This window comes from Alternaria arborescens (genome assembly GCF_004154835.1).
Source record: "Alternaria arborescens strain FERA 675 chromosome Unknown contig_6, whole genome shotgun sequence".
Taxonomy (NCBI): Eukaryota; Fungi; Ascomycota; class Dothideomycetes; order Pleosporales; family Pleosporaceae; genus Alternaria; species Alternaria arborescens.
In genome coordinates, this window is record NW_021167861.1 from 794,791 (window position 1) to 820,377 (window position 25,587).

Here is a 25,587-nt window from a genome sequence, read left to right on the forward strand (position 1 = left end):
GAGGCCGCATGTGAAGTACAAAGGGCGCTAAAAGTGACAGGGTTCAGCCTCGTGGCACCTCCGCCCGCCGCCCGATAGACCCCCCACGGCTACTCTCGACAAGCCATTGAACCTCTGCACGCGTCATTGGAGCCGTGAAACCTCCCACGATGGCCGACCCCCTCTACGAACTGCTGATACCCTATTTCGACGCGCAAGACGCGCAGCTACGGCCCTCCCCGAACGACGCCATTACCAACACGTACCTCGCCCGCCTCACCACCCTGCCCCTAGCCGCTCTCTCGTCTTCAGAGCAACAGTCACTGTCACAAAGCTCGCAATCTATACTACGCTCATTACAAGCCCTCTCGAAACGCTCACACAAGCCGATAATATCCTCGACCGACCACCTGCTACATCTACGCAAGACACTCCCTCAGATAGGACAAGATGCAGGAACGGTCCAGGAAGAATTACCAAAGCTGGAAACAGCTGCACAGAGCTTCTCTGATAAATACAGTAGAGGGGCAGACAATGCGATCCTAGACAGACGGAGAAAGGCCATGCTGCTATCTCGGAACATTGACCGCGTATCCGATGTGCTCGACCTACCCACCCTCCTCTCCTCCGCCATCAGCTCCTCTACAGCCGCCGCGCAAGCCTCTTCGTCTACGGCCACCGCCAACGCGAACTATGCCTCGGCTCTCGATCTTCATGCCCACATCAAGCGCCTCCACACCCTATACCCCACCTCTGAACTCGTCTCCTCGCTCACTGCTCAGGCTGAACAGGAAATGAAGACCATGACCACCAATCTAATAAGCTCACTCCAGAGTCAAGGCATCAAGTTGGCAGGTGCCATGCGAACAATTGGATGGCTTAGACGCGTGGCGCCTGAACTGGACGAATCGTGGTCAACCAAGCAAGCTGGCATAGGCAGTGGAGAAGGCACGTTGGGCGCATTATTTCTAGTTTGTCGATTAGTCTGCCTTGAGCTGATGCTCAGCGCACTGGATCCTCTACGCGAACTTGCCGACCAAGAGACAGAGAAGCGGACGGCAAGTCCAGCCAGAGGCGACGCCGGCTGGGCGGTAGGCCAACAAACCGAAAAGTACTTGAAGAAGTACCTTGAAGTATTCCGCGAGCAGAGTTTCGCCATTATATCCATGTACAAGAGCATCTTCCCCTCTGCCTTACCAGCGCCAGGATCCGATGAGAGTGCCCCAGCTGTAAAGCCAGTCACCACTTCCAACCCCCTCCAACCCATACCATCAGCCCTTGCAACGTTTCCACTACATCTCGTAGAAATGCTGTTCGACACTCTGCGAACATATCTCCCAAACGTACAAGACCGATCGCAACGAGATTCGCTTCTCACGCAGGTCTTGTACTGTGCTGGTTCGCTAGGTAGATTGGGTGGTGACTTCAGCATGATGATTGCTTTGCTGGAAGAAGACTTGCGGGCGGAGCTAAATGAAGACACAAATGAGACCGAAGAGCAGGATGTTGAAGAAGAATGGGTAGAAGTTATGAAGAAGCATCGGGTTCAAGCTTCGAGGCTTGAACTGCTTGCTTCTGGTGTAGGCACGGGAAGGACAAGTAGTCCTGTAGAAAGATCTGTAAGCCCGTTAAGATAGAGTGAGCACCGAACCATGACAGGTCATTGTAAAAGCACGGCATGACAATCGAATTATGGCATGGTGCAAACCATCAAGTGCAAGCAGTTGCTGCGAGTCTCATCTTAGCAGATCAGTGCGGTATTCTTCAAGTTTACCAAGGCTACATGTTAACACCAGTGGAAACGACTCATAGCCTCTTATCGAGAGAAGATGGACATCATCCGCGCCTAGCATACCCCTTCCTACTACAAAAGAACATAACAAGAGCTATATGGATATAGATAGAAAACCTAGAAGGCTACAATGCTATTAATCTTTGTAAGTTTTCTTATCAGGAGATAATGTAGGCTGCAAGGTATACACTTCGTTGTGCGGATGACTTCAGACTCGGGGGGTACCCATCTCATGGTCTAGCACCTTCAATCCCACATCCAGTGTACTGATACTCAAAAGCGTCGCCAGCTCCAATACCTCCATAATCTCTTCTTTCGTCCCACCATAGTTCAACACGTTCCGCATGTGCAGCTTCAGTCCCGGCTGGTACATGTGCGTTGCTGCAGTATCGAATGCACAATATATCAGCTCCTTGACCTTGGGCTCGAGTACTCCTTTGCCACCCTCGTTTGTCCAAGGAACCGAACTAAACTCTGTATATGCATCGAAAAATTCGGGTGCGAGAAGTAACATCTCTTCCCACAACGCATTCCAGTAACCGCGCTTTGTCTCGAAGTCTTGCTTGAGGGCGAGTTGTTGGGGACTCATATTTGACATGCCTTTTGGCATGGCTTCGCCACGCTCTTCGAGTACTTCAAAGAGGACTGGTACGCCGACTGTGGAGGCGTGAATACCAAGTGTGGATGTGAGACAAAGCGTTTCGACGATTTCCTCTCGCGAAGCGCCTGCTGCTAGGGCGGCGCTCGTATATCGGTGTATATTGGGAACGTGCAAGTGTGTTGATGCTGAGCTTACAGCCAGAGAGATCAGTGCCTGGATCTTGGGGGAGAGATGACCAGTCTTTCTTGGTGCTGCTGTCAGGCGTAGTGACGCAGCAAACATCTCTGGGGAGTGTTTGAGTAGCCTAGCCCAAGACTCATCAAACGCTGCAGCGCCGAGCTCGGCATCGAAGCGGTCTTTCAAGTGCTGGTTCTCTGGAGAAATTGAAAAAAGGGGCTTTTCCATAGTGGTCTACAAGTATCAAATTTATTGTTTTGGTACGGATGATTGAAAGGGTACTCTAGGAGGACTCGTCGTAAGAATCTTCGCAATGGTAACGTTGAAGCTAGAGTAGATATTGCATATAGTACCACTGACACCAGTTTACATGTTCCGTCTATTGGCGCGAGTTGCACACTCTCATGTGTCAATTAGCTTCTACCTCGGATGGTGTACTGTTGGAGGCGCTGGTTAGCAGAAGGGCCCCACATTTCCCCGACTCCTCAGTGTGGGGAAGCACAGGGATCGACACACCACACCTACTAACTGAACGCCAGCACCGTATACAATAGAAAACCCAAACGGGTATAGGAACAACATGCCCTAGTTTACCGCCTACCTTAGCTTGTAAGAAGAAGTTTTAGAAAGACTAATAGTATTGTAGACTTCTTGATTTCTTATCTATGTCTAAGAAGGTCTTAGCAGGCTTTTTTGTAGTAGGTATAATTACTTTGCTCTAAAGAGATGTTCAATTTCTCTCTTTGAGGTAGTGACAGGGAACGCATCTGACGCCAATACGCCAGATCCTGCGAAATCGTAAATGATGGGAGATATGATGTGTGCGCTCATGTGCTATTGAACAGAAGTCATATATGCGTTCCGCAGCTAGTCACCCATGCCTTCCTGCGTGCCGAAAAATCGGGTCTTGTTCTTCGGATCGCTTTCCCACTCGATGTCGTGTGCAAAGATGACTTCCACACCCTCTTTTTCTAGAGTTTTGATCCTTTCAATCGTCATCTCAGCTTGCTTTCTGTCGGCGTGTATACAACAGACATGTCCATGAGCATCGTTCCATTCTCCAATTGTTTTTTCGCCAGTCAGGAGTCGTCTATCGTGGCAGGCATCACCACCCATGTATATTTGATGATCAGGGGAAGTTCGTGCGAGAAGATTGATATGGCCTGGCAGATGACCGAGTGCATTGACGACAAGAAGTGAACCATCTCCGAAGAGATCCAGAACCTGAGGAAGGTTTCCATGTGGCTGCCAGGAGCCTCCGAAGTTGATGTCCCCTGCTGCCATGCATGAATCGTGCTTTTTCAACATGCGTGCCGAAGGTTCTGATAGTTCAATCGTCCGCTCCTCTGGCAAGAGATCATGTTCGAAAAAGGAATGACCACCGCGCAGAGACGGTGAAGTGCCACGTAGCAAAGCAAGTGAGCCATGGCCGACGACAAAGGTCGATGTGGAGAAATCTCGAGGTTCACCAATATGATCCCAATGTACCTGCCGCAGCCATGTTACCTACCATCTGTAACGCGAGGTAATATGACTTACATGCGAGTAGATCACATAGTCGATGTCCTTGGGTGCTAATCCACCTTTCGCAAGACTCTTAGTAACGTCCGGGTCGTTACTCATTGGCTGTCTCGTCTCAACATGCTTTTGTATTGCTGGCGCATATCTCTTGACATCCCTTCTCAACCCCAGATCAAAGACAATGCGTGTCCGCTTCTTTGTGCTGTGGTTGTAATGTTGCACTAGAAACGCCAGTGAAGGAACGGTTCGGCGCGCATCTCGAGAAACAGGGTGTACGAATTGGTATTCTGGAAGCGAAAAGTGGCCACTCGATAATGCGTGCACAGTAACAACAGCTGTGTTCGTAAGATCAGAATCCATAGATATGTTGTCGGTAGCCATCTCCTTCAACAGAGACAGTCAAATAGTCCGCAGCGATTGTCGATTAGAGATAGTGTCACAAGACTACAGCTGACTGGGGCGACATCTGTAAGTGCTCTTCTAGACACCCAGATGCAAAGAAATGGCACGTGTGACCTCTGTTTGATTAGCCTACGAACATCCCCGATGTTGAGAGACATTGGGGTAAGGGTTGCTAGTCAGTAGTGTCCGTTGGGGACGCCCCACCCCGCTTTACCAGCCGCGGCTCGTTCACGACGCGTTCTGGAACGGCAATGTTGACGTGCATTGTTTCTCGACGTCCAAAAACAACCTTTCAAATTCATCGCCAGTCTTTGATAACAGGCTGAAGAGCCTGGGGCTCCAGGGTTAACGCTTCAACGCCCGTTGAGCACACGACTCCACCATGGCGCATTCGTACGACTTCAAAAGACTGGGCTTCATCGGCCTTGGTGCCATGGGAAGACCGATGCTCTCACATCTCGCCAACAAACTGCCTCAGGATTCACGCATTTGGGTCTATGATGTAGTCGAACAGATGGTAGACGATGCATGTGCAGAGTTTCCGGATCGAGTGTTGAAAGCAAAAAGCGCCAAAGACGTTGCGGAGCAAGTTGTAGGTCTAGACGTCGTCGCAATAAGCTGATCGCTGACAAGCAGGCAGGACACAATCTTGAGCATGGTTCCCGAAGGTTCACATGTACGATCCGTGTATCTCCACCCCGAGAATGGTGTCTGTAGTACCGATATCTCGGGCAAGCTGCTCGTCGACTGCTCCACCATAGACACAGCAACAAGCCTCGCCGTGAAGGATCACATTGCGAAAACGTTCCCCTCGGCCTCATTCTATGACTCCCCAGTCAGTGGCGGCGTAGTAGGAGCCATCAAAGGCACAATCGCATTCTTTCTAGGCTGTGCAGAGTCAGACCCAAATATCGAGCGTCTTACATATCTGATGGGTCTGATGGGCGGGCAAGTAATACCCTGTGGGGGACCGTCACTCGGGCTTGCGGCAAAGTTGTCGAACAACTACCTCTCGGGCATAATCGCCATAGCTTGCTCAGAAGCGTTCGACATGGGTATGCGTAGTGGACTGGACCCTCGGACGTTGGCCAAAGTATACGCTGCGGGTACTGCTCAGAACACCATCTGCGACAAGTTCTGCCCTGTCCCACACGTATACCCTGAGGCTCCATCGTCGGGAGGCTGGAAGCAAGGTTTTAAAGTGCAGCTAATGCGCAAAGACTTTGGTTTGGCGGTGGATATGGCGAAGCGGGTAGGGTCACGAAACGTTTTAGGGGACGTTGGTTTACAGACATACGATGGTGCTGCCAATGATCCGCGTTGTAGGGACTTGGATTCGCGTGTAGTGTATCGCTACCTTGGTGGGCAGGAAGACTGGCAAACCGAGACGAATGGCGCATAAGCAGATATTGGTCGTATACATCCTCTTCAATATCAGCGTAGTTGGATCGCGATTCGCTGTTTGTGATCGGTCCCGTTAGCGTCATGCTGAAGTTGGAGTAGGTTGGGGATACTTGGGGTAAAGGCCGAAGGCCGGCCACGAAGTGGCCCACGCGGGGTAGTCATGATATCTTGTTAGGTAGGCAGGGTTGTTACTGAGAAACCACAGGCAACAAATAATCATTTTTCTCTCTTCTTCAAATATTCATTCTGAGCAAGTCGAACAAGCCACTTTCGCCCGAGCCAGATCGATTCTCCTCGCATATCGAGCCGTACCACCGCCAGTATGTCGACCGACCCGAAGCTTGACGACCTACACAAGCAGCTTTTTGATGAGGGGCTGAAGATGAGACGGAGTGTGGTGGGAGACGAGTATGTCAACCGTGCACTGGAGAATGGTTCTACAGAATTCTCGCGAGCTGGGCAGGAGCTCGTTACTGAGATGTGCTGGGGTTACGCTTGGACGCGGCCAGGTCTCGACAAGAAGCAAAGAAGTCTTATCAACATCGGCATGCTCATGGCGCTCAACCGCGCTCCCGAACTTGCTGTACATGTGCGCGGGGCAAGGAATAACGGTCTGTCCGAGCTCGAAATCCGCGAGGCCATCATTCACGCAACCACATACTGTGGGGTGCCAGCTGGCGTCGACGCCATGAAAACAGCTGAAAAGGTCCTAAACGAAATGGCAGAGAAAGGCGAGATGCCACGAGAACTGGGCAACAGGAGTGAAAGGGCATAGTGGTGATCAATTGGTGATGATGGTAGTAGGAACGTGTCGCGTCAGATCGCGTGGCAGCCCTGGAGGTGGCTGGGAACGTGGCACCCGGGATGATCCGGCCCGGGTTGGGATGACATATACGATGATCACTATAGCCACACGCATACGAACATTCACAGTACCTTCCCCTTTACAAGACACTGTCCGATAACCCTTGCTGCGTCCAATCTTTTTCATCATGATACGTGAACCTCGGGCTGTGGGCACATGCCACAAACGTGATGATTGGTCGCTCTCCCGCTTCTTTCCAGCACCCCGCATATGAACCGTCGCGTCTCCGCGCTCCCGTCTCTTCCCCACAATCCCACAACCATTCTCCGACCTTGTCGAACACCACTTGCAGTCTCCAACCTCCGTCTGGCTACTCAAGCTGCTCCAAAATCTGGGTATCATTTACTAAGCCTTTTGCGATTGGGTCTTGTGTAAGTGGTAGAGGCGGCAATAGTCTTTGATGGAAGCCGCTATCAGCAAAGAGCAAGTTCCGCAAGCTCAGCCTGGGAAGAAGGAAAAGCGGTTCCAATGCCCTCACTGCCAAAGGGCCTTCGCTAGGCTCGAGCATCTGCAGCGCCATGAGCGAATTCGTAAGTCGTGCGACTCGTATCGCAAGCTATCTCTGACATACATCAAGATAGCGGTGTGAAGCCCTTCAGCTGCTCAGAATGCAACTATTCGTTCACACGCAGGTATGGCACGCTCATATCTACGAGTAGCGTCGGCTAAAGACTGCATTGAAGTGACCTGCTCGTCCGCCATGAACGACTTACCCATCGCAAAGAGCAGACTACCCAGCAGAATCATCAGCATACCCCAGCTGAGAGTACATACAGCTCGGTCGAAACTCGGCCGCACAAGCGAATGCGGTCGAGCTTCGATGCTGGACGCCCAGTGCCGGAGATACCCAGCATGATGTCCTCACCTGCAGTCTTAGATATGCCATCGTCTCAACACCAGCCAACAATGTCACATGCTTCTCTGACTTTTGGGCAAAACAGCGGCTACTCTTTGACAGCACTGTCGATGGCAGCCGAGTATCAAGCTCTGCAGGGTAACATGGCAAACCGTTTATCTCATGATGCGATGCAGACACCAATGCCTTCGCATACTGGAACTATCGCTGCGTCGGTGGAAGTTCCACCTTCAGCAATGCTTACAGAGCCTTCTGGTCAGAGCTACGAGTCGACGTTTGGCGAGTCGCTTGACAGTCTCACTTCATTTCTTGACAGTGAACCCTTAAACTCGTATCATTTCGCGTCCTGGATTAATACCGAACAGCCCATGCCTTTCTTCTCGCCAGACTCTTTTGGCTACGGTCAGCAAGCTTTGACCGAGCCAGATAGAACAACAGCGCCTACACCTGGCTGGAGACCTACTCAATTAGAGGAGCCGCCTTCGCTATCGCGGTTCGGTTCTCGATTCCCTTCTTTGCAACCGGAAGATCAGCCCTCACGCAGACGGTCTTTTGCAGATATCTCGCATCAGGACCGGCAAAGTATCATCGAAATGCTTCACCAGTTTTCTACTGTCATACCCAGCGATTTTGTCCTACCCACCCGCCTAGCGCTGTGCAGGTATATCGCTGCATATATCAACGGATTCCACGAGCACATGCCTTTTCTTCACATACCCACAATGTCAGTGGAGACATGCTCCATTGAGCTGCTCCTAGCAATAGCAGCTATCGGTGCGCAATATACCTTCGAAGGGGAAAAAGGTGTTGAGCTGTTTAACGTAAGCAAAGCGATCGCAACGCAGCGTATCAGGAAGCGCGATTCGCGCTTGGTGCAGCTTCAACATTATTCCGAGTCAGATCGCTCGTCACCACAAAACCAACAGAATGATGCGCAAAGTCCCCGTCGAAAAGGTTCCGTTTCGGGACCTCTGGGTCTGCCATCTGACGTTAATGGCCCTAGTCTTGGAGAGGATCTCATGCAAACCGCGCAAGCCCTACTTCTGCTGATGGCACTATGTACTTGGGCCAAGCATAAAGAAATTCTCCGAGAAGCGCTCGCGATCCAGAGCATCCTAGCCACACTGATTCGAGACGATGGGCTAGAGACTGAAAGCCTTCAAGAGAACATATCCTGGCCAGATTGGGTCCGACGCGAAACGATCAAGAGGACTAAGTTTATTGTTTATGGCTTTTCTAACCTACATTGCATTGTCTATAACATTCCGCCCTTCATGCTAACGAGCGAGGTTAAATTACCATTACCTTGTAGTGCAGCAGAGTTCAAGGCACCTACAGAAGCTTTGTGGAGGGAAGCGAGGAAAAAAAGCGCACCAGAAGTTCTATTTCAGGATGCACTAAAACGTTTGTTTACAAAAGATGGTCGGGATGTTACAGAATGTAACTCCTCGTCTGGAAACTATGCTTTGATTCATGCTCTAATACAGCATATTTTCTTCCTACGACAAGTGGCTCGCTGCCGTTTTGAAGGACCTGGCGATCTCAGCACAGAGGACGTCGCATCGCTCGAGAACGCTTTGCGGAATTGGCAGATTGGTTGGCGTCAAAACCCCGAGTCTTCACTGGACCCTATGTCCCAAAACGGTCCTGTTGCTTTCAATTCAACAGCCCTACTCCGTCTAGCGTATATCCGTCTATACGTAGACACAGCAGGCAGGGCTTTAGAAACAAGGGATCCTTTGTTAATTGCCAATGCTTTCCGCGCTGGACCTGCGATAAGGCGCTCACCGAAAATTACAAGAGCAGTGCTGCACTCGGCTCACGCACTTTCCATACCTATCAAGATAGGATACCGTCTTGTGGCTAAGACGCAGTCTTTCATCTGGAGCATTCAACATTCTTTGTGTACGCTTGAGTGCGCCTACCTCATGAGCAAATGGCTTGAAGCGCTATCAGTACAAAAAGCAGACCCGCCGGTCACGGAAGACGAGCACAAAATTATTGCGATAGTGAAGAGCATGTTGGATGAGACTGAGTTTGCTATTCCAGCCGGCGTTACGCCCGAATCGCCCAACTTTACGCGACACCTAAGCGCAGGAGTGCTCAGGGTCTGGGCGATGATCTTCAAAGGCTCACAAACGTGGGCCATAGTTGACGTGATTGGAAGCTCTCTCAATCTGTACGCTGATATGCTCGAGTCGGGGTAAGCAGCCGACTCAAGCTGGCAAGTTGAAGGTTGACTATTTCCTGGATTAGACCCTTGTTCCCCATCACGGTATTCTATTGTCACTATATCATGTGCAAAGAAGTCTTCTTATGCTGGTAGAGATGGGTCGCGCGGATACACCCCGTTACTTGATTTACGCTTTAAGAGACATGTCCACTACCAGCTTTCCACCCTGGGCCTTGAGGTACTCAGACACAAGGTCGTTCAATTTTTCCAAGGGGAACGAAGTCGACAATGCGCGAACACCATGTTCTGCAGAGAATTCTAGCATCTCACGAAGCACTTTGTTGCTCCCTACTAGGCTGCCGATGATCCTGATGTCACGAAAGACAATGTCTCGCGAGTTGACATGAAACCCTTTCTCAGGGAATGATACGACGACACACGTTCCATGTGACTTCAATAGCGTTATGCCGTAGTCAAAGGCTGCTTGGCTCTCGGGCAGCACGATCACTGCGTCTAGCCCCATCTCACCAAGAGTCTTCTTGCTGTCCTGTCCACCAATCTCCTGAACAACGTCGGCTGCTTTTCTTTTCCTGGCGTCTACGATATACGGCCTTGGATCGAGTCTTGAAGCGACATGTTGCGCAAGCTTTAGAGGCCCGTCTGCTGCCTCGATACCCAGCACTTTGTAACCCATCTTCACGCCGTATTGTAATCCCAGGTGTCCAAGACCACCACCAGCTCCCAGGATACCGACTCTATCACCTGCCTTCAGCCCACTTCTCTTGAGCGCTCCATAGATAGTCACACCAGCGCACATCAGCGGCGCAGTCTCCACTGCTGTTAAAGTGTCTGGTATGGGTGCTAATTGCCTTGCATCCACCACAGCATACTCCGCAAACCCTCCGTCTTTACTCAGTCCATTGTTCTCCGCACTGATACAGTTCACCGAATAACCTCCTTCATCCATCGCGATTGGATCTTCCACGCGTTCGTTCCTGCATTCGAAGCAGTCGCCGCAAGCATGGAATGAGCGGCCTGGTACGCCAACTCTTGCACCGGTCTCAAATGCGCTGGCCTGTTTGCTGGGGCTTTCGAAGTGTGACACTACCGTTCCGGCAAACTCATGACATCCAACGTGTGGGAACGACTTCGGCAGTCCAGGCATCTGTCCTTCTGCAAGAACATAGTCGGTATGGCAATACGAAGCAGCATCCACGCGAATGAGAATATCGTGCGACTCAGATGGCTGAGGTATTGGGACCGATCTCAACTTGTATGGTTCCTTATACGCTTCCAAATACTGCGCTTGCATCGATTTGGGTTGAGTGAAAGACATCATGGGTTGAAAGCTTGCCAAACTGACACGACGTAGCGAGCTTGCGTTTGCTTGTGGTTCTTTGATATACTTGCATGCTATGGTCGCTCAAACATCTGGCAGATCTTCCTGTCAGAAGAACTAACCCCGCATGCGGGGTAGTGAAGAGGCGGGGTGGGGCTGCAGGATGAGATGCAGGCAAGCGGCTTCTCCAACCACAATGTGGTCTTTGGCGTCATTTCAGCATCTTCAGTATCTGTGAACCCCCCGACCCCTTCTTGTGTCGTCCATCATGACGCCAAGTAATGGTATTGTCGTTCTTCCAGCACCAGCCCCTACTCAAACATATGTTACTATATCAGCCCTGGAAGCCGGTCAGCTCACGCTTCCTGAGAAGCTCTTCGTTACAAATGCCGACCCGGAGAGGCGTGCAACAGTCCCTTCCCTCTCTTTTCTTATTCGACATGGTTCATCCAATCTCGTCTTTGATCTCGGTCTCAAACGCGATTTTGCCGGCTATCGAGAAGCGCAGCAGCATCATATCGCTCAACGTCAGCCAACTAGTGTTAGCCCAGATGTGGCCGAAAGTCTGCGAAGAGGTGGTGTAGACCCAAGAGAAGTGGACACCGTGATGCTGAGTCATGTGCATTGGGATCACGTTGGCACGCCCAGCGATTTTACGAAAGCGCAATTTGTCGTCGGAAGTGGAACTATGCATCTTCTTGCGAATGGTGGTGGGCCTCTTTATCCAGCTGAGATATTTAACTCCGATGAGTTGCCAGATGATCGAACGAGCGAGCTGCCTCCAGTCCGTAAGGAAGAAGGGCCACGAGCGTTCAAGAACCAACTAGCAGAACTCGAGTGGAAACCGTTGGCAGGCTTCCCTGCTACGATAGACTTCTATGGAGACGGATCACTATACATCATCGATGCGCCAGGCCACCTTTTCGGACACATCAATATTCTCGCTCGCATTGGGCCAAAGGAATGGGTGTACCTCGGCGGCGATTGCTGTCATGACCCAAGAATCTTGAGTGGCGAGAAGGGTATCGCTCTCTACGACGATGGAAAGGGTGGCCTGAGAAGTGTACACGCTGACACTGATGCAGCAGCAGCTACTGTGGAAAAGATCGCAAGGTTTTTGAAGCAGGGCAACGTAAAAGAGGAAGGCGATGGACAAGTGCAGGTTGAGGTGGTAGTTGCACACGATAAAGGTTGGGCAGAGGCGAATAAGAGGAGATTTCTACCAGGCCACTTATAGGCATTGCATCACATAAAGCACATAAGCCTTTATGGCGCATCGTAGGTATACAAGCAGCGTGCTGCCGTTCTTGTTGCTCTTGGGACCCAGCTGCTCTTCATGAAGCACAACTCTTACAGCTTCTGCTAGACTAGGTGCTCCCAATCGCAGTAACACGCCAAATATATATAGCTGCAATATTCTACTGAGTCGTTGACTTCCTCCTGTTCGTGAAGACCAACCGACGAGACGAGCCACTTACAACTACATTGTTACTGACGATAAATGTATCTAGGTAATACATGACACTGCCCGGTCAGCCTTCTTCTGCAATCTCCATGCTTCGGACTACAACACAAGTCGCATCTATACCACAACCAGCATTTTATAGAGCCAATAACAAGCGGATAGTGAATGTGAGGAATAGAAGGTGAATGTGACAGGGATGATATTGCAGAAATTTTCTATCTATACCAACAAACGAAAAGACGGTTACTTGGAAGGCGCGCCCTGATAGTTGCACCCTTCATACGCGTTGGATCATTCTCAGCTTGAAAAGTTCTTTCTGTAACAGACTTATCAGAGGCAGCTTCTTTCGCTGCTTCTCAATCTAACTCTACCCGGCACACCACTTGGGTGGGCTGGGAGATTTACACTTGGGTTACTTTCTCTTTATATTCTGCTGATTGCATATATACCGCATCCTTTGCGCCACTGCTACCCTTTTTGGGTCGCCTTGGAATTGGTCTCGCAGCTTTGTCACTACGGACGCCGCCATCTTTGGAATTTCATCGTCATCATGTTCGGTCTAAGTTCCCACCACGCCGAGCTCTTTATGGCTCACCTCATCAGCGGGATGATCGCAGGCATCGCAGTCGCCACCCGCATATGCGTCAAGATGAAGACAAAATAGGGCATCAGAGCGGATGACGTGTTCATCCTTCTGACACTATTGTTCTACTACGGCGCCATTGCGACCGTCTTACAAGGCAAATCTCTTGACTCTCAGATGACGGATGTCCACTAATTGTCGTGGAGCTCTTTACCAATTTCAGGCATTCCCATGTAGACGACATAGAGGTCACAGCGACGGAAGAATCTCTCGTGCCTTCGCCGGTATATCGCAAGGTTAGTATCGCTCTCGCATCTGTATCCGACGTCTTCTGATTGTACTGAAGGCTATGTTTGCAGCGATCATGCTTGCCATGACCGCTCAGTATACATGCAAGATATCGACCCTCCTCTTCTACCGCCGCATCTTTCTCGCTAGCGATCTCCATCGAGATGTATCGCTAGGCCTCATGGCCTTCGCATCGACCTGGTTGATATTTGCCATCGTGGCCCTACTACGCATCTGCCGGCCGCTCAAGCTCGTTTGGTTACCAGAAGAACAACATGATGGAGCAAAATGCGGGAATTGGGTAGCGATGGTGTTTTCTGTCCTCCTCGTAGATGTGCTCACGGATGTAGCCATCCTCCTTTTGCCCATTCGAACAGCGTTTACTCTTCAAATGTCACTAAGAGCGAAGATTGGCGTCGCATCCATATTCGCACTAGGGGGGTTTGTTATTGTTACCAGTGCTCTAAGGATGGAACTTGTAGATCCTCGTGAGAGCACGTATACCAAAACTCGCGGATTATGGCGCTTTACTGATCCCTTACAGTCTACTTCCATCGAGCAGAACTCTGGACATCTGTTCATCTATGTACCGCCATCTTGTGTGCTAGTATACCCATATACAAGCCACTATGGACATCCATCTCAACAAAGATAAGGCGCAGGGTGATGGACGTACTGCTGCAGCCTGAGGAAGACGACAAAGATGCTGTACAGTTGAGCAAGGCCGCTAGTATAGGCCATGATAGATGAGGCTGGGATTACTCGGTAACGATCAATGTAGCCCTGAGAGAGTTTCAGCATTCCAAATAAACTATATGAAGTGAGAAAGGGTCTTGATTGATTCTTGGAGCATCTTGTATTCTCCAAATTGTTGTTGTTCTTGTGAATGAGAGTTGTATGGAAACTAGGTCGTCGTCAAGCTTCTCGCGCCTTACCGTTTGAGGGTAAGCGTTCTTGGTAAATTTCTACAGCCAGCTATGTGACAGACAACACACGAACCTACGGAAAACGTCCGCATCACTTGAAAGCCACACTCAGTTTACATGAATTGTGTCTTTCGTGACATATATCTCATTATCATGACAAAAGGAAATGTAGCTACTCATGGTGGCGTGTCATAAAGCCGAAACATCAGGACGCCGCCCGAACCGGAACCATATACCACCCATAGCGCGCAGAATCTGACTCTTCTGGCGTTACTCGAAACGCCACCAGTATTGACTGCCGTTATCAGTACATGCTCCACTGATATCATGATCCTAATATCGCCTCACCATGTACGCCTAGTCCCGCCCTGTACGCCTTGAAGGAAGATGCTGGGCTGTCATGGGCATTGCGCCCGTCACAGCCTAGGCAAAGAAGGTATCAGGAAGAGTAGAAAGAAGAGCGAAAGAAACGACCGCACCGGTGGCGCCCAGCAGAGGGTAGGTAGCCTTGTTGAGCACTTTGCTAAGAACAGAGCGAGGGGTCTTCTTAGGACGTTGGGCGATGATTGCAGCTGTCTGGACGGCAGTGACATCGGCGGCTGCAACGGCGACTATCGGTTCTGAGTGGGCACTCTCGGTACCAATGATGACTTCAGGTGTCTCATCCAAGGCTACTGCAGGCTCCTCTGCCTCAAGCACATCAGCTTTGCGCTTCATGTTGTTTACAGATTCAGGTGTGGGCGGCTGCTCCTCAACTATCTCCTCAATGGAGACCTTGGTCCGACGACCTGGCTGCAGTGGTGTGGAGGTCTCGACATCTGATACGGGCATGGGTGGAGGTGTCTGAAGTCGGTTGGCTTGGACTGCCTGGCTAGCGCAGTTACCGAAGTGGTACATGGGAAGACGAGTCTCAGAGGACTCTGGCACTGGAGGAGGAGGCGCTGGACTGAACAGAGAAGGTCTGTCGCCAAAGTTTGTACCTAGGTAATTCGGCTGCGACATGTCCTCAGCAGAGTACCAATCCTGGAGATCGCTCTGTGATGAGAATGCGGAATAGGATGGGTTGCACCAAGGTGCTACTCTGGAAGTCGAAGGACGTGGTGGAAGAGGTGGAGGTGCGCTCTCTGCATACACGTTGCTGTTGGACATGGAGTTGTTGTCAGAACCCTGCATGCCAAACATGTGGATACGTGGCAGCGAGGCTTGACCGTTGGCTACGTCGTCTAACATATAGACATCCCGGAGTGAAAGAGTAGAAGGGTTTTGCATAGAGCACTGAGCCGTGGAAGGGATTGCGGCATTGCCAGAAGGCTCGTTCTCCTTGTTGGAAGAAGATGTGGTGGGATTGTTATGGTCAGCCCCGTCCATATCCTCATCCTGGGAATCCCCGATCTCTGGTTCCGAGTCAGACATCATCTCTGAGTTACCAATGCTTCCGGCCTGGCTGTCGGAGTCGGTACCAATAGCGTCGTCGTCTTCCCCATCACTGGATGCGTTAGGGCTAGCAGGCACAAGTGAATCATCGCGGCGTGGGGTAAAGTCGCAGACTAGACCCGCATCTTGTCTGTCCTCTTCATTGTAGTCTTGGTCCACAACTGTAGTACGCATCGCAGACTCAGGGTACTCTTCTTGGGCGGGACTGAAGGAGTGGCCGGGTTCAGATTGGTGGAGGACCTGCTCCATCATCATCGTGACCTCCTGGTCATCCTGGTCAGACTGGTCTTCAGCACCATCGGAGTCGTCGATGACGAAGGGATCGATCTGGCTGCCTCGACGCTCGGCGACTTCCTCGTCGTCACTTTCAGGGTCAGGGACAGTAAAGCCGAGAGAGAATGGACGTGAAAGCTGTGACTCGAAGGTGTAGGTGCGGGCTACAAAGAACTCTGTACAAGGTAATGTCAGTTCAGAAGCTTGGACAAGGGGCTGTGTGGAGGGCCTACGAGAGGACGTACCCTCATTGCGGTTAACGTCAGTCCCGAACTGAAGCACATCGCCAACCTTCAACTTGGTTGGCTTGTTGGCAGGCAGCCTTTGGTTGTTCACGGTGGTGCCGTGCATGGAGCCCTTGTCAGTAAGATAGACTTCGGGGACGCCGCTGGTTGAGTTGGCGGACAGGACGGCGTGCTGGCGGGAGATGACGGGGCTGTCGATGTAGGCATTGTGAGGCGCGGCCATGAGGTCTTTTTTGGAGATGTTGCTCGAGGCCCGACCAATGGGGAACTCTGCGTTGAGTGGCAGATCAAACTCACGGGACCCGTACGTGTCGTAGCGCTTTGTGTCCCTGAGGACGATGCGGAAGACTGGCAGGTCAGTGAGCCGGGAGCGAAACATGGCAGATAGTGGAGGAGGAGGAGGCTCACTGGAAGTCATGAGGGACAGTGTGTCTTGCCAGACGGTGACGCGTAGACAGCCTGGTCTGGGAGGGACAACAAGTGAGGGCGGGGTGGAGTTGAGCGGGGATGGCTGCGCAGGTAGTACCGTGGTTCAAGAGGCAGCAGCGGCCAGTGCTATGTATATAATGGGTGTGGTGCTTGCCTGCAAGGGGCGAGGACAGCGATAATAGAGAGGCGTCACAGCAAGACACAGCAAGATCTACCGTCGCTATAGGCGGGGCAGAGAGGGAGGTGTAGGGGGGAGGGCGCGACCGGGCGGGGATGGTCCTGCCTGCACTCGTGGTCACGACTGCCTTCCGGGGTACTATCAGCTTATCAGCCCGCATTAGCCAGCATTATTGCAGCTTAGCGCCGGGAAGGTTCCCCACCAAAATCTGCAGAGGCGCGACTGAGAAAGTTGCTGCTGCTGCTGCTTCTGGCTTCTGTCGCCCCCGAACATGACCCACGACGCGACGACTATGCGACAAGACAACGACTGTGAAGACTCCCGGTAGCATCAACTTCGCCCCTCTAACCCACCACAACCATCCCCGCCATCATGGAGGCGCCGCGCACCTCGGCCAAGCAGCAGGTCGTGGACCGCATCCCCGCGCGCATCAAGCACATCCAGTTCGGCATCTAGTAGGACACCACTGTGCCAACTCTACTCAAAGACGCATAGTAACAATTTCCAGCTCCAACCAGGACATCGTGAACCAGGCCGTCCTCGAAGTCTCCGACCGCAATGTCTACGACCTCCAGCCCGCCGCCGACGGCACGCGCTCCCTCACGGCCAACGGGCCCATGGACACGCACATGGGCATATCCAGCAAGCAGGGAAAGTGCGGAACGTGTGGAGAAGGCCTGGACAAGTGCAACGGTCACTTTGGCCACATCAAGCTTGCGCTGCCTGCATTCCACGTCGGATACCTGAAGCACATCATCGAGGTGCTGAACTGTATATGCAAAGATTGCTCGCGCGTACTGTTGGATGAGGTGGAGCGACGGAGATACTTGCGCAGCATGCGCCGGCCAGACATGGACACGCTGCGAAAGGGCGCCGTCACCAAGAAGATTCTCGACGACTGCAGGAAGAAGAAGACGTGCCCGTACTGCGGCGCTTTGCAGGGTACCGTCAGAAAAGTGCCCGGCCATCCGCTCAAGATCATCCACAACCGATACGATGCCTTCAACCGATCCACGGCTAAGACGAAGAAGCCACCGGTAGGCAAGATCGAGTTTGATCAGTCCTTCGATGCCGCCAAATCCGCCAACCCAGACCTAGACAAACACCTGAAGAAGGCCGTAGACGATATGCATCCGCTGAGGACGCTCAATCTTTTCAAAAAGATCTCCCCGGAGGACTGCGAGCTGCTAGCCATGATACCCGAGGATGCGCGACCTGAGATGTTGATCTGGGAGTACATGCCTGTACCGCCCGTGGCGCTGCGTCCGTCAGTCATGCAGGAAGGTGGCGCCACCGAGGACGATGTGACGAACAAGATTGGAGACATCTGCCAGATTAGCAGTATAATACGCGCCGGTCTTGCGCGAGGCTTTCCACTTCAGATCTTAATGGAGCAGTGGGATTTCCTGCAGCTGCAGATAGCCATGTACATTAACAGTGACGCACCTGGTCTGAAACAGCAAGGCTTGCAGAAGACTATGCGCGGTTTCTCTCAGCGCCTAAAGGGAAAGGGTGGTCGTTTCCGACAAAATCTTTCCGGAAAACGTGTCGACTTTTCTGGACGTACTGTCATTGGTCCCGATCCAAATTTGAGCATTGACGAAGTCGCTGTCCCAGAGCGCATTGCGAAGAACCTCACGTACCCCGAAAAGGCCACACGTTACAACATCGACAAGCTAAGGAGACTTGTGAAGAACGGGTCAAACAGATATCCCGGTGCCAACTACATCATTAGCGATCAAGGGCCGAACAAGGAGCCTAGCAAGACGTCACTTATCGGTCTTTCGCGATTCGACACAACCGGTGAGCGACTAGAGGGCGCCTCGAAGCGACTCAAGATCGGCGATATCGTCGAGCGCCATATTGAGGATGGCGACATTGTCCTCTTCAATCGACAACCGTCTCTACACAAGCTTAGTATTCTGAGTCATCGAGCGAAAGTACGACCATGGAGGACATTCCGATTGAACGAGTGTGTTTGCAATCCGTACAATGCCGATTTCGACGGTGATGAGATGAACTTGCACGTACCACAGACCGAGGAGGCGCGAACTGAAGCTACAGAGCTCATGGGCGTCAAGTATAACCTCGCAACCCCAAAGAACGGAACACCAATTATCGCAGCTATCCAAGATTTCATTACTGCAGCATACCTTCTAAGTAACAAGAACAACTTCTACGATCGACGGACATTCTGTCAGATCGTGAACTACATGTTCAACGGAGAAGGAGCTTTTGATCCAGATACAGGAAAGAAGCACCCTATCGACATTCCGCCTCCTGTGGTATGGAAGCCTCAAGCACTTTGGACTGGAAAGCAGGTTTTCAACCTTTTGATGAAGCCATACAAGGGCTGTAGAGTGCTGATCAACCTTGAAGCTGCATGCAAGCAGTTCAAGAACACCCCTGACCAGGCTCCTGATCTGAACGAGAACGATGCTTATCTTGTTATTCGCAATTCCGAAGTCATGTGCGGTGTCATGGACAAGGCCACTGTTGGTGATGGTAAGAAAGATTCCGTCTTTTACGTCATGATGCGAGATTTTGGCCCCGACCACGCCGTCCAAGGCATGAACAGATTGTCCAAGTTATCCGCGCGATGGCTTTCCAACAACGGCTTCTCTCTTGGTATTTCCGACGTTACCCCTGGAGAAAAGCTCAACAAGAAGAAGCAGGACCTTGTCGAAGAAGCCTACGCCAAGTGCGACAAGTTGATCAAGGATTTCAAGGAGGGGAAGCTGCAGCGCGATCCCGGTTGCGACGAAGAGCAAACGATGGAGAACAGGATAGGTGGTATCTTGTCCGGTGTTCGTCAAGCGGCTGGTGACATTTGTTTCGAAGAGCTCAGCAGATGGAATTCGCCCTTGCTCATGGCCAAGTGTGGTTCCAAGGGATCCAACATTAACGTTTCTCAAATGGTTGCTTCCGTCGGACAACAAATGATTGGCGGTGCTCGTGTCGCTGATGGATTCCATCATCGAACGCTACCCCACTTTCCCAAAGCTGCTCGTCAGCCTGCGTCAAAAGGTTTCGTTAGTAACAGTTTCTTCTCGGGACTGACACCATCCGAATTCATCTTTCACGCTATGAGTGGTCGTGAAGGTCTAGTCGATACAGCTGTCAAGACCGCCGAGACTGGTTACATGAGTAGACGACTGATGAAGTCACTGGAAGATCTCTCTGCACAATACGATGACACTGTCCGGAACTCGTCTGGAACTGTGGTCCAGTTCCAGTATGGAGACGATAACCTCGATCCCGTGGACATGGAGGGCAAGGCCAAACCTGTGCACTTTGACAGGACATTCTCACATGCCGTCACATCGACCTGGGATAACTCTGAATCGGGATTGACGCCTGAAGAAGTCAAGGAGTACACAGAGGCAAGGCTGAACACCGAACGAAACAAGTATCCAAGGTACAAGCTAGACGGTGTGACGCCGCTGGAGTATCGCGACAGGACCGACGCTGGCATCGACCAGAAGGAGTCTATGCGTGACTTCCTCGATACGGTTCAAGACTACGTTTTCAAGAAGGCGAAGAAGCTTGAGACTACCCTTGCTTACCTCGGGGTGGTACAACCGGATGGCAGAAAGGATAGGAAACAGTCAGCAGCTGATGCGGAGAAGTACAGTCTTGCCGATGGTATTGCAAAGATTTCACATAGCGCACTGGACGCCTTCATAACACTCTGTCTAACTAAATACCATCGATCACGAGTACAGCCCGGTCACGCTGTCGGGGCTATTGGTGCTCAGTCTATCGGTGAACCCGGAACGCAAATGACGCTGAAGACTTTCCATTTTGCTGGTGTCGCTGGTATGTCCATCACGCAAGGTGTGCCCCGTATCAAGGAAATTATCAACGCCTCCTCCACCATTTCAACACCTGTCATCGCCTGCGACCTTTCGAACAAGGTCTCTGAATCTGCGGCGCGAATCGTCAAAGCCCGTGTCGAAAAGACCTACCTTCGCGACGTCATTTCGTATGTTGAAGATGTCTGGCATCCTACCGGCGCGTACATTGCTATGCGCATCGACTGGGATACCATCAACCAGCTTTTCGTCGACGTCCAGCCCCACGAGATCGCCGCGGCGATCAACGCCCACAAACCCCTCAAATGGGGTAAAGCTGGCGCCCAAGTCCGCATATCCTCATCCATAATTCGCGTCGAAGTCCCCGACCCCAACGCGGCCAAGAAGCGTCCTACAAAGACAACACGCAACCACAAGGAATTCTTCGAACGCGTCCAACAAGTAAAGGCACTCATCCCCGACGTCGTCATCAAGGGCTACCCAGACTGCTCCCGAGCCATCATCAAAAAGGAAAGCAGCCCCAACGCCCAAGGTCAATACGAATGTCAACTCCTCGTAGAAGGCTACGGTCTCAGCGACTGTATGACTACCCCAGGTATAGAACCTTACAGCACAAAGTCCAATCACGTCATGGAAGTCAAAACCGTCCTCGGCATCGAAGCTGCCCGCGCAACCATCGTGCGTGAAATCGGTGACGTCATGGGTAACATGGACATTGATCCTCGTCACATGCAGCTCTTGGCCGATGTCATGACGTTCAAGGGTGAAGTCTTTGGTATCACGCGTTTCGGTCTGCAGAAGACGCGTGATTCCGTCTTGCAGCTTGCATCGTTTGAGAAGACGCCGGATCATCTGTTCGAGGCAGCCGCGAGGGGTAAGACGGATACTATCGATGGTGTTAGTGAGTGTATCATTATGGGTCAGAGTGTCAAACTCGGAACTGGGTCGATGCAAGTTGTCAGACCATTGTATCTTGGGGCTGAGGAGCTCAAGGTCAAGAAGACGATGTTTGAAGAGGGTTGGGATGCTTTGTGATTGAGTTCTGATGGAAAGAGAGGGGAGTTGAGGTCGCAAGGGAGGTGAGAGATGTACATATGCATGGACTAGGCGTAAAGATCATTTGATTTGTTCGCGAAAATGGTGTTATCTGCATAGCGAGTAAGTAAAATTCACACATTTATTCAACCACTAGACTTCGTAAGTTGGCAAGGTGATGACTGTTTGGAGAGCTGTATAGATAACGGACACCAGTGCCTTTATCGGTCTCCCACTGCCATATATGTCCAGGTTTTGTTTTCTGATTCCACAGGCTGTCATCAAAGTAATGGCCGATTATGAGGATTGCATGAACCCATGTAAGTTGTTGAGAGCAGGCGCATGATGTCTACATGCTCACCATATCGCCCGCCTTATTCCCTATCCCCGTCTTCGGCGTGCTCCGACGAACCGGCCGTAATATCGTCATCAGCCATAAGCCTATTGACCATGATGTCTCTAAACTCTTCGTGATTAGCAAGCGCTCCGACATCGTGATATGTATGCATGGGTTGAAGAGCAGGGTGCGGACGAAAACACCGTCACAGCTTGCCCCGCCCCACAAGGCTGCATATCTCAACCCGCGAGCCGCAGCAGCTCAGCCCGCCACAAGCTAGGTAGAAGGATCCCATACCCTGTCAGCCCTATATGGCATGGCAAGCCATGGCAAGGGTAATAATCGGTGTCGCACTTCGCGCCAGCGAGACGACAACCTTACGGTTCACCAACATGCGGTGTAAGAAACGATAGGTAAGACCGTGCCGCAATTCTATAGTCGATTACTGTGGCGGTGTATGTGGCTAGTAATCTGTTCACCCAGCCGCAGGGTAACCGATAGACTTCGTTTACATACTGCTACTCCTACGGTGTAGCCCACGCTGACCGTGGGGGTTCGCAACATCATGTTACTGGTTGATGGAATTCTGGGGTACGTAGGGCCTAGAAGCTGACTGCGACTGTACCATGAACATGATCGCTTTAAGCGAGTTGGTACCATTGTCGCGTGTCGTGCGGTTCCTCGTTTGGTGGTTCTGGTTACGGCGCACGAACGGTGGAGTGCAGCCGATTCAGCCTTACATGCTGCATGACGCTCTTCGGCTGTTGCCCGAACATCAGAAGTACTCCGGTCGGCCCGGGAGTATGACCATGCACTGTTACATCCGGGTTGACGATTTGGAATCATTTGATTGAAGTCAGAGTTGACAGTAAGGAAAGGGTGGGAGATGTTTACATGACCAGCATGGAATTTGACTCGAAGCACCGTGCTTCAATGACGGACTAGAAGCAAATAATTCTAATACAAGACCGAAAATGATATGAAAAATTGCAGAATGCGAGCTTCCTCATACCAACTTTGGTTAAACAAGTGACCAAGAAGATGCAAACAACCACTGGATCTGTGTCGCCCTGCGACAGCCGACCAGTAAAGCATAACTGCTCCGAATGAAAAAAAAAAGCCCAGATAAAGTACAGAAGAGCAGCGAGGAAACAAGCCATGCAAAGAGGTATGGAAACATACGACGACACTAGTGAGCGAGATTCAGGCCGGTTTTGATGGCGATGTACCGTTGGACCTGCAGCATCGTACGTAAGGCATGGATTGTGGCGTCGGCATAATCGAAGGGGACTGATACTGCCGCCCTGACTGCATAGAGCGCAAAGCATTTCCTCATCCATGCCGATGCTTGCAAAGTCTCTTCTGAAGAGGAGTGCGGTGGGGATCGAGATGCTGCTGCGCCCACGAGAGCTACCCAGAGGAAAACGCCAGACAATTCGGAGCCCCAGCAGGTCTGGACTTTCGTCTTTCCAAGGGCGGAGTGTAAAGCTGATAGAAGTGTGCCGCTTTCAGTACTAGATCCAGATATGCCCGCGTGCATAATGTTTGCCGATTCCACAAGTGTTGCCCCATGAACTATCGATCTACAGTAGATCAATGCGGCGATTCGACAGCTTTCGTAGACCCAATCTAGCGAGTGATCGTCCTCGACTGAAGGCAACAAAAGCAGGTCAGAGTATATGTCCTGGAGTTCTGTGTCGCATAATGCCAACTGACCGCTTGACACCATATGAGGTTCTCCTTTGTGATTCCATCTTGCCAGAAATGTGCTGGTACACCTCTGCATCTTCCATATGATATCAGTCACGGCTGCGGAGTAGACTCGGTATGAAGGCGGCGTATGATTCTTGGGAGCTAAAAGCGGCGAGATGGGATTATTGTGGTCAAGCCAGGCCTCAGAAGACGCTCGTGGTGTGAGTTCTGCGGACACGTCTTGTCCTCGACAGATGGCAAAGGTGAGCATAACCCTCAATAATATTAGTCGATAGTAGGATCTAAGTATGGCTTACTCACAAAGTCATAAATGTCGCAATGTTGGCACCTAGTCCGTCCTGTTGATTCCTCAAACAGGTCACCAAGCCATCCTGGTGTACACCAAACGCGTCTTCGTCGGGGCCTCCGATCTCGCTGATAAGCATATGAAGTATGCTAATAATGGTGGTATCATCGGTGTTCAAGCGGCCGCGAAACGATCCTAGAACCCTGGTTTTCGCATACACAGTAAGGTCACTGTCGTATAACAGGCCCTCATCAAGGTCTTGATAGACAAGTGTAGCGTGTACATGACTGAGGAATGAAAGGTGATTGCCGCAAACATACTGCATCCAAGCTTGGTCTGCATTCGTTAGTGGGTACATTTTGCAGAGATAATGCGCACGTACCGTAGCAGTAGAAGGTTGTAGCACGGATCCAATCGCGCTTCAACTCATTGAAAGGCTCACGCCTCAATGCATCGACACCTGGAAAAGGATATCCAGAGACCTCCTCAAAGACTGGAGGCGTGCTATGAGCTGAAGCTTCGGCTATCGCAGAATGTATTCGAGCGGCAAGCACTCGCACAGAGTGTTTGGAAGGTGATAGTGTATGAAACTCATAGCGATCCTGCTCCCATACAGTGTCATGGCGCCTTCCGGTTACAGGCACCTGTGGAGTGTCTACCTGTGTTATGTTACGAGAATCGCCTGTTCCTGGGCTGGGTGTGCGAGTCGTGATAACGGGTGTCCTGCTGCTTTCTCGGCTGCCACCTGTCTCTGTAGGCGATAACCCTTCACGATGTGTATACATAACATGTGACCGTACTCTTCTCATGGTTCCTCCAGTCTTGAAGTCATCTGGGTGACTGGCGACAACAAATTGGAGCGGGGGGCCTGGTGCAAGAGGAGGCTTGCGTTGACGGTTGGGTCGTTTCTTGGTTGGCTTTGGATCGCTGGATGAAGCCATGTCGTAAAGAAAATCAGAAGGTGTAAGTTGCTCCAGAACTGTGAAGCGACTTGAACCGATGCTGCTTCAGACATTATGTATTGCTGGCAATGTTGGGTGATGGAGGTAGAGGGACGTGTAGGCAGTCGACCGATAACGTAAGATCCAGGTACCGTATGCGATGCTTCAGATCAGTGCTAACCTTCCCTGAAGCCACATGCCATAGCCACACTGGGACAGCGGTGGAACTCCAACCGGGCCCGTTGCCCATCTGAATTTCGGTTATTCCCATGCAACTGTGAATGGAAGACCATGTTTCAAGAACCACCCTCAAACTAAGCTGAGCCAGTAGCAACGATCCAAAATGGACCAAGCAATATACAAGGCGGACATGCTGTTTGCAGATGCTCATGATCAACGTGCGTCGCGCACGCCGGTATGACTGCCCTGCCACAACGAAACCCGAACAGATGCCAGACAGCGGAGCATATTCGCTCTCCCTGGCGAATGCGGTGAACGCCCACCCTTCCGTAGGAGTGCCGAGGTGCATC

General features: G+C 51.4%; 11 protein-coding genes across 11 annotated transcripts; 6 read left to right on the top strand and 5 right to left on the bottom strand.

Moving 5' to 3' along the window:
- Positions 1-149: 149 nt before the first annotated feature.
- On the top strand, positions 150-1,616 carry AA0111_g3508 (hypothetical protein; the record flags this gene model as incomplete). The annotated part of the gene is made up of 1 exon (XM_028649400.1): positions 150-1,616. One exon carries the CDS (start codon positions 150-152, stop codon positions 1,614-1,616), a length of 1,467 nt encoding a protein of 488 aa, XP_028509161.1.
- A 363-nt stretch (positions 1,617-1,979) lies between these two features.
- Positions 1,980-2,777, bottom strand: AA0111_g3509 (hypothetical protein; the record flags this gene model as incomplete). The annotated part of the gene is made up of 1 exon (XM_028649401.1): positions 1,980-2,777. The coding sequence occupies one exon, from the start codon at positions 2,775-2,777 to the stop codon at positions 1,980-1,982; it is 798 nt and encodes a 265-aa protein (XP_028509162.1).
- A 639-nt stretch (positions 2,778-3,416) lies between these two features.
- On the bottom strand, positions 3,417-4,451 carry AA0111_g3510 (hypothetical protein; the record flags this gene model as incomplete). Its single annotated transcript, XM_028649403.1, has 2 exons — positions 3,417-4,037; positions 4,089-4,451. 2 exons carry the CDS (start codon positions 4,449-4,451, stop codon positions 3,417-3,419), a joined length of 984 nt encoding a protein of 327 aa, XP_028508883.1.
- A 403-nt stretch (positions 4,452-4,854) lies between these two features.
- AA0111_g3511 (hypothetical protein) lies at positions 4,855-5,874 on the top strand (the record flags this gene model as incomplete). Its single annotated transcript, XM_028649404.1, has 2 exons — positions 4,855-5,064; positions 5,113-5,874. 2 exons carry the CDS (start codon positions 4,855-4,857, stop codon positions 5,872-5,874), a joined length of 972 nt encoding a protein of 323 aa, XP_028508882.1.
- A 324-nt stretch (positions 5,875-6,198) lies between these two features.
- AA0111_g3512 (hypothetical protein) lies at positions 6,199-6,651 on the top strand (the record flags this gene model as incomplete). Its single annotated transcript, XM_028649405.1, has 1 exon — positions 6,199-6,651. One exon carries the CDS (start codon positions 6,199-6,201, stop codon positions 6,649-6,651), a length of 453 nt encoding a protein of 150 aa, XP_028508885.1.
- Positions 6,652-7,647: 996 nt separating this feature from the next.
- On the top strand, positions 7,648-9,804 carry AA0111_g3513 (hypothetical protein; the record flags this gene model as incomplete). The annotated part of the gene is made up of 1 exon (XM_028649406.1): positions 7,648-9,804. One exon carries the CDS (start codon positions 7,648-7,650, stop codon positions 9,802-9,804), a length of 2,157 nt encoding a protein of 718 aa, XP_028508884.1.
- Positions 9,805-9,957: 153 nt separating this feature from the next.
- On the bottom strand, positions 9,958-11,106 carry AA0111_g3514 (hypothetical protein; the record flags this gene model as incomplete). Its single annotated transcript, XM_028649407.1, has 1 exon — positions 9,958-11,106. The coding sequence occupies one exon, from the start codon at positions 11,104-11,106 to the stop codon at positions 9,958-9,960; it is 1,149 nt and encodes a 382-aa protein (XP_028508887.1).
- A 271-nt stretch (positions 11,107-11,377) lies between these two features.
- Positions 11,378-12,346, top strand: AA0111_g3515 (hypothetical protein; the record flags this gene model as incomplete). The annotated part of the gene is made up of 1 exon (XM_028649408.1): positions 11,378-12,346. The coding sequence occupies one exon, from the start codon at positions 11,378-11,380 to the stop codon at positions 12,344-12,346; it is 969 nt and encodes a 322-aa protein (XP_028508886.1).
- A 2,448-nt stretch (positions 12,347-14,794) lies between these two features.
- Positions 14,795-16,702, bottom strand: AA0111_g3516 (hypothetical protein; the record flags this gene model as incomplete). Its single annotated transcript, XM_028649409.1, has 2 exons — positions 14,795-16,254; positions 16,324-16,702. 2 exons carry the CDS (start codon positions 16,700-16,702, stop codon positions 14,795-14,797), a joined length of 1,839 nt encoding a protein of 612 aa, XP_028508889.1.
- Positions 16,703-17,302: 600 nt separating this feature from the next.
- On the top strand, positions 17,303-21,780 carry AA0111_g3517 (DNA-directed RNA polymerase III subunit; the record flags this gene model as incomplete). The annotated part of the gene is made up of 2 exons (XM_028649410.1): positions 17,303-17,385; positions 17,439-21,780. The coding sequence occupies 2 exons, from the start codon at positions 17,303-17,305 to the stop codon at positions 21,778-21,780; spliced, it is 4,425 nt and encodes a 1,474-aa protein (XP_028508888.1).
- Positions 21,781-23,306: 1,526 nt separating this feature from the next.
- Positions 23,307-25,057, bottom strand: AA0111_g3518 (hypothetical protein; the record flags this gene model as incomplete). The annotated part of the gene is made up of 3 exons (XM_028649411.1): positions 23,307-24,084; positions 24,131-24,452; positions 24,499-25,057. The coding sequence occupies 3 exons, from the start codon at positions 25,055-25,057 to the stop codon at positions 23,307-23,309; spliced, it is 1,659 nt and encodes a 552-aa protein (XP_028508881.1).
- Between the last annotated feature and the right edge of the window lie 530 nt (positions 25,058-25,587).